We start from the raw sequence: 7,025 nt of genomic DNA, 5'->3' as shown, positions 1-7,025 counted from the left end.
GTCCCATCCTGGCTGGTCCTGTCTTGGCTGCTGCCCATCCCTGCTGGTCCCATCCTCGCTGGTCCCCATCCCGGCTGGTCCCGGTCCCCACTGGTCCCGTCCCTGCTGGTCCTCATCCCCGCTGGTCCCGTCCTCACCAGTCCGTCCTGGCTGGTCCTCGTCCCCGCTGGTCCCCGTCCCCGCTGGTCTCTTCCGCTCTGCTCCCGTCCCCGCTGGTCCCCTCTCTACAGGTCCCATCCCGGCTGGTCCCTATCCCCACTGGTGCCCGTCCCCACTGGTCCCGTCCCCGCTGGTACCCGTCCTTGCTGGTCCCATCCTGGTTGTTCTCTGTCCCCACTGGTCTCATCCCTGCTGGTCCTGTCCTGGCTGCTGCCCGTCTCCACTGGTCCCTGTCCCTGCTGGTACCATCCCTGGTGGTACCCATCCTTGCTGGTGCCTGTCCTCACTGGTCCCGTCCTGGCTGCTGCCCATCCCCTCTGGTGCCCGTCCTCAGTGGTGCCCGTCTCACTGTTTTACTCCAGCCAGCGCGGCGGGTGTGGAGCGGCGTCTTGTGTGGAGCGGCGTCTTGTGGTTCTTGTGTGTTCCGTGCCTGCGCGGCGGTAGTGTCTTCCCGTGGGTTTATCGGCCATTCGTCTGTGTTCCTTGGAGAAACGTCTGTTCAGATCTTGGGCTCATTTCTAAGTTGGGTTGTATCTTTTTTACTGTGGAGTTACGCATGCTTGGTCTAGACCTAAGCCCCTCACCAGAGCAGCGATTTGCAGAGCCCCGGGAGGCACTGTGGAAACGGGAGTGCGTGGAGGGCTTGCTGGGCTTGGTTTTCTGTAGCCTGGAGAGGGTGAACGGCACCTGCCACCCTCCTGCCCTCACTTCACTTCACTGACACGTGGGGTTGCTCTGTTCCTGTGAGGTTGGGTGGATGTGGCTATGAAACTGCCCACTTCCCAGAGACACTCGTGACCATCTCCCGTCTGGGTCCCAGGCGGGCCCGAGATCAGGCGGGCTGGGTGCGCTCGCAGCCCCGCACACGCTCCGACACTCCCCACCCTCGTGATGCACCACTGGCAGGTCCTTCAGCGTCAGCAGCTGCATCTAAGGCCAAGCCCAGGAGATGCAGACAGTATTAGGCAAGGAGCAGTTGTTACTTGTGAGATCTTTTGTTTCCGTTTTTTTTAAAAAAAGAACTTACAGTAGTTAACTATCTAAGTATCAACACTACAGAAATTTATAATTTTGTAACAGTTTTCCCTGATCCTACCCTGCAGATCCAATCTCTACAGCTTGGGCCTTCTCCTCCCCCCCGTGTACATATGAACACGACCACTGGGTGTTATTTACTCACGGGGCCGCCTTGCTGACCTGCCACCAGCGCTGTGTCTGGCCCCTGCCCTCCCTACCTCTTGTCTCCATGCAGGCCGCTGGTGCTGCCCTTTGGGAACTGGTGGCTGATCTTGGCAGAGTTTGGGGACCCGTCTGCTCGCGCTCTCCCCACCGTCCCCCCGATGAGCGGTTCTGTGCCCGGGCAGGCTCCTCTTTTCCGGGCTCTCTAGACTTGAACTCCTGGACTGAGCACACTTCCTGGAAGGCCCGAAGGCTGTGTGACCAGTGCGGGCGGGGGCCCGAGGCTTAGACCTGCTCCAGGAGGAGATCTCGGGGCTTTCCTCCCATGGTCTCTGGGTGGTCTTTGCTCTGCCCGAGCTGACTTAAGGTGCTGCTGGCGGCGACCTGAGGAGTCCGCGTTTACCTCACAGTTGCCTTAGGGTGTGATTGGACTTTTTTAAAAGGAAGACAACTAGGATTTAGGGAAGTAAGATTTTTTTTTTTAATTTTATTTTTTATAAACGTATAATATATTTTTTCCCCAGGGGTACAGGTCTGTGAATCGCCAGGTTTACACACTTCACAGCACTCACCATAGCACATACCCTCCCCAATGTCCATAACCCCACCCCCCCTCTCCCAACCCCCCTCCCCCCAGCAACCCTCAGTTTGTTTTGTGAGATTAAGAGTCACTTATGGTTTATCTCCCTCCCAATCCCATCTTGCTTCATTTACTCTTCTCCTACCCCCTTAACCCCCCATGTTGCATCTCCTCTCCCTCATATCAGGGAGATCATATGATAATTGTCATTCTCCGATTGACTTATTTTGCTAAGCATGATACCCTCTAGTTCCATCCATGTCGTCGCAAATGGCAAGATTTCATTTCTTTTGATGGCTGCATAGTATTCCATTGTGTATATATACCATGTCTTCTTTATCCATTCGTCTGTTGATGGACATCTAGGTTCTTTGCATAGTTTGGCTATTGTAGACATTGCTGCTATAAACATTCGGGTGCACGTGCCCCTTCGGATCACTACGTTTGTATCTTTAGGGTAAATACCCAGCAGTGCAATTGCTGGGTCATAGGGTAGCTCTATTTTCAACATTTTGAGGAACCTCCATGCTGTTTTCCAGAGTGGCTGCACCAGCTTGCATTCCCACCAACAGTGTAGGAGGGTTCCCCTTTCTCCGCATCCTCGCCAGCATCTGTCATTTCCTGACTTGTTAATTTTAGCCATTCTGACTGGTGTGAGGTGGGATCTCATTGTGGTTTTGATTTGTATTTTAGGGAAGTAAGATTTAAACTGAATTTATTATAGAAAAATAGGCGCTCCCCTTGGAAAGCGGCTCTTTGGCCCACGGTGTCTGGCCCAGCGTTGCCCGTGGCCTGTGGCCAGCGCTCGGCAGAGCGTGTCAGTGCGTGTGTGAGGTCACTCTGCGCCGAAGCCACGCTTGCTTGGGGGCATGGCCTGCTGGGGCCTCACCCCGACTCCCCCAGGTTTGACCAACTGACCGCGGGGCTGCGGAGGCCTGCACAGCCTGCCCACACTGCGCGTCCCATGTGTTCTTGCTCTTCTGCTGAGGAGGCAGTCTTGGGGGAGGCGCATCCCACCGTGCCCATTTCTGGCCGGAGCATCGGGTTCTGCCGCGGATCCGGAACGGCGCCCGCGGATTCGGGGGAGGGAGCCGTCGGGGGCTTCTCGTGTCGCACAGCCGGCGAGCCCGGTTTCTCGGCTGCAGGCGCTGCGGGAGCTGGTCCTCAAATACCGGGAGAGCATCGTGCACGTGCGGACGGCAGCGGAGCACACAGAGGAGAAGCTGAAGGCCGAGATCCTGTTCCTCAAAGAGCAGATTCAGGCCGAGCAGTGCTTGAAGGAGAACCTCGAGGAGACCCTGCAGCTGGAGATAGAAAACTGCAAGGAGGAGCTGGGTGGGGCCCGGGCCGAGGGCGGGGCCTGGGAGAAGTGGGTGGGGGACCCGGGGCGCCAGCGGGCTGACTTTGGGATTATATACACGTGGAAGGCAGCAAACGGGCAGGGGAAGTGTAGGAAAGAACGAAGGGGTTTTCAGATGTTCTGATATTTCCGGAGTAAATTCAGATTTAATTGGGACTTGAAAATCCCCTATTCGGGGAGTGGAGCTGGCCGCTCCTGGCAGAGCCCTGGGGTGTCACCAGAGCCCTGCTGGGCTGCACCGGCCCCGGAGTTCGACCTGGCGCGGGACGCACTTTCCATGTGGCCTCTGCCTGCATTAGAGCTTTGAGCCACTGTGGGGGCTGGGGCAGTTGAGAGAGGGGCGCTGGTCTGCTCTTGGGGTCCGACTGCTTTCCTTGTTTGAGATCGAGCTTATGGGAGAAGGGGGCATGAATGAAGAAGACCTCAGCAAGGCTGACGCTTCCCCCCCCTTCCCTTCCAGCTTCCGTGTCTAGCCTAAAAGCCGAACTAGAAAGAATAAAAGTGGAAAAGGCACAGGTGAGTCTCCTGAGGTCCACAGGGGCTGCACCGCAGCTGGGAGTCGTGTGTGGGAGACGGGCGCGTCCCGCCCGCAGGGAGCTCTGCCTGGTGTCCGCTGGGGCTCGGGGACAGGCGGGTGGGGTCAGGGCGTGTCGGTGTGGAACAGGGGCTCCTGCAAGGGGGAGGGGGTTTTACAGCTGGCTCAGTCCTGACATCGACACTGCTGCCTGCCGGCCCCACCCTTCGTCCCGCGAGCCCGGCCGGCTGAGTCCCGTCCGCTCCCCTCCTGTCTCGCTGCCCGCGGTTTCCCCGTGGCTCTGCCGTCTCTCCTTCCCGGCTGCTTGCCCCTTCACGCGGTCTCTGGCGACACCCAGGGGCCCGGCTTCTGTCCGTCTCTGGCCCGGGCTGCCACCGGCCCTGGCTGAGCAGCCCTGTGTGTCCCGTGCCCGGCCGATATCCCCTCCCCGTCCCCCTCAGGCCCCTCACCCTCCAGCTGTGACAGTCCCGCCCGCCGTCCACATGACCTCGCTGCCCGTGGCCCTCCCGGCCCGTTCGGGTTCCTTCAGGGAGGGGACAGCTTCTGCTGGGTGTCGCACCGCCCATCCCACCGTCTGGGCCCCGCGTACTTGGTATTTCCCTCCCTGGAAACCGTCACCTCCTGACAGTTTTCCACCACATGCTGCGGCCCCTGGTTTGTCCCCGGCGCCACAATTCCGGCTCCTGCGCTGCGGGGGGCAGACGGGCAGACTGCACCCGCTTCAGTGCGCATCCGTCTTGTCCGCACGCATCGCCCGTTTGGGCTCAGACTTAAGTGCTTGGCCTGCGCACTCTGCCAGCCTGATGCCTCCGCCTGCCTCCGACACGGAGCCCTCCGGGGTCCTCTTCGTAGTAAAGCCCCCGGGGGTCTTTCAGGACCACTAGGACGCAGACACGACTGTGTCGCTGTCCACCCCCCTGTGGCCCCTGCCGTTGCCAGGATGGAGCCCGTGTCCCCAGCCCAGCTCAGGGCCTCTCCCACGTCCGCCCGCAGGGCCCGCTGCAGCAGGGCCTCACCCCGGTTCCGAGCAGTCTTACACGTTCTTACACATCTACCCGCCTTCACCCCTTCCCACTCTCCTTCCCTGGAAAATGTTTCTGTTATGGCAGGACGACATGCTGCTTCTCCGCGGTCACGTGCCGTGACTCACGCGCGTCTGTCTCCTGCCCTCTGTCCCCAGGCCTCAGGACCTAGTAGGGACCTGATGGGTGTCCAATGGGGCAGGAGGTCTTGGGGGGCAGCAGTGAGTGGGCGGGGCTGGCGCAGGCAGCCGGTGGCCACGGCCGGGCGTGCCTGAGGGCGGGGCTGCTTCTCGGGGCCCCGGGCCCTTTGCAGCTCGGCTTTCCCCTTTCCCAGCTGGAGGCCGCCCTGAGGGACAAGTCACAGCAGCTCGAGGGCCTCCAGGAGCTGAAGGTGACTTTGGAAGAGCAGTTAAAGAAGGAGACAGCGGCTAAGGTGACGTGGCGCTGGGAACACAGGGTCGCATGGTGCCCGTGTGGGAGGACGTGGCAGCTTGGGGCCGTGTCCCCCAAGGCCATCTGTGGGCGGAGGGGAGAGGACCCTGTCAGCTCCCTGTGGCAAGCGGTGCTCTGGGCCGTCTGTGGGGCCTGTCCCCCATGTACGCGCAGCCTGAGGCCAGCCCGGCGAGGCCGACTGTGGCCACGGTACTGGAGGGTGCTGTGTCCCGAGAAAGGCTCCGGTGATGGCTGCGAGAGGGCTCCCCAGCCGGGCGGACGGGCTCATGGGCGCCGCCGTGGCAGGTGCCGGGCCGTCCCCGCTGCTGCTGCGGTAGCTCCTCTCAGCCGCTGCTTTCTGCTGACCAAAGGCGGTCCCGGGGCGGTGGCTCTGTCCTTCGGCCGCAGGGGCAGCCGTGCGGGGCCGGTGTGGGGCCGCGTGGCTGCGTGGCCGCGGCTTCCCGGGCCTCACGGCGGACTGCGCTCACAGATGGCCGTGGAGCAGCTCGTGTTTGAGGAAAAGAACAAGGCACAGCGGCTGCAGACAGAGCTGGATGTCAGCGAGCAGGTGCAGAGGGACTTCGTGAAGCTCTCGCAGACCCTGCAGGTGAGGTCCGCGGGGACCCCACTCCCTGGCGGCTCCTTGAGAAAGTGGTCAAGGGCACAGATGTGAAACCCTTTCCCACTGGGCCGCTGCCTGCGCTCGGTTCCTCTCCCAACCCCCAGCACCGCCTTCCTACCGTGGGCACCCCATGCCCGTCCCCGTACCCCTTCCTTCGAGGCCCAGCTCGGCGTGGTCCTCCCCGTGGCGTCTTGTCTACTGCTGCAGCCGGCTGCGGGGCGCCTGTGGCCTTGGGCCCGGCGGACGCCTACAGGGACATTCGGGAGGTTGGAAACAACCCTTGAAGCTCATGGTTCGTTCGTGTGCCCCAAACTCAACCCGTGGTGTCCACGAGGCCAGGGGTCGGGGGTCATCTGTGTTGCGGTCCCAGCAGTCAGCCTGGGCCTGTCGCACGGCAGCCCCCAGAGGGCAAATTGCTCTGAGAGGCCCTGTCGCCTCGAAACCGAGTCCGCTTGGGAGAGTCCGGCCTGAGGCACATGCACGTGTCCCTGTTGCTTCCCAGGTGCAGCTGGAGCGGATCCGGCAGGCGGGTTCCCTGGAGCGGATCCGGGCCATCCTCAACGACACCAAGCTCACCGACATCAACCAGCTCCCCGAGACATGACGCATAAGGCAGACGCCGGCCCGCACCCTGGGATTTTACCTTCTCTTTAGAGCAACGTTAATTATTATTTAACTCTTAACTGAAGAAGTCACGAGGAAGGAGCCTGCAGCCACGCTTGCTTCTGGTGGGAGATGATACTACGGCACGGGAGCAGTGACCGGCGGGGGGACGTGCACGGAAGGACTTCCCGTGGCGACAGACGGACACGCTGGACTCCGGGGGGCTGGGGTCCGCTTGGTGGCGGAGGAAGTGCCGCTTTCTCCAACGTTCTCCTGCCTTCAAAGTAACATCCCGATCGTGTTTGGAATTACGTGTTCTGTCCTAGACCCGGGAGGAGCGCACCGGTCACCATGTTCAGCTCCGGAGGGGTGTCGTGTGCCGGACAAGTATTTTATATTAAAATATGCAGCTGGAGAGCAGGCCGGCGCTGGGGACTGCACTGCTTAGCTCAGCGCTTCTCCCTTTTTACTGTCCTGTCTCGTGTCGGAGGACCTTCAGCGCGGCGGAGACCTGCCTGAGAGCCACGGGACGG

General features: G+C 61.1%; 1 protein-coding gene across 2 annotated transcripts in view; it reads left to right on the top strand.

Moving 5' to 3' along the window:
- RABEP1 (rabaptin, RAB GTPase binding effector protein 1) overlaps positions 1 to 6,649 on the top strand; it is an 88,321-nt gene extending 81,672 nt beyond the window's left edge. For both annotated transcript variants that reach the window (XM_032840034.1, XM_032840035.1), the window contains 5 exons: positions 3,064 to 3,253; positions 3,739 to 3,794; positions 5,170 to 5,268; positions 5,758 to 5,874; positions 6,392 to 6,649. In XM_032840034.1, coding sequence (XP_032695925.1) covers positions 3,064 to 3,253; positions 3,739 to 3,794; positions 5,170 to 5,268; positions 5,758 to 5,874; positions 6,392 to 6,493 — 564 coding nt within the window. In that variant the 3' untranslated portion in view covers positions 6,494 to 6,649. The remainder of the gene's footprint in view (positions 1 to 3,063; positions 3,254 to 3,738; positions 3,795 to 5,169; positions 5,269 to 5,757; positions 5,875 to 6,391) is intronic.
- Positions 6,650 to 7,025: the final 376 nt, after the last annotated feature.

This window comes from Lontra canadensis, unplaced genomic scaffold (assembly GCF_010015895.1).
Source record: "Lontra canadensis isolate GAN:19392208 unplaced genomic scaffold, GSC_riverotter_1.0 scaffold110, whole genome shotgun sequence".
Taxonomy (NCBI): Eukaryota; Metazoa; Chordata; class Mammalia; order Carnivora; family Mustelidae; genus Lontra; species Lontra canadensis.
This window is presented reverse-complemented; position numbering and strand designations above follow the sequence as displayed.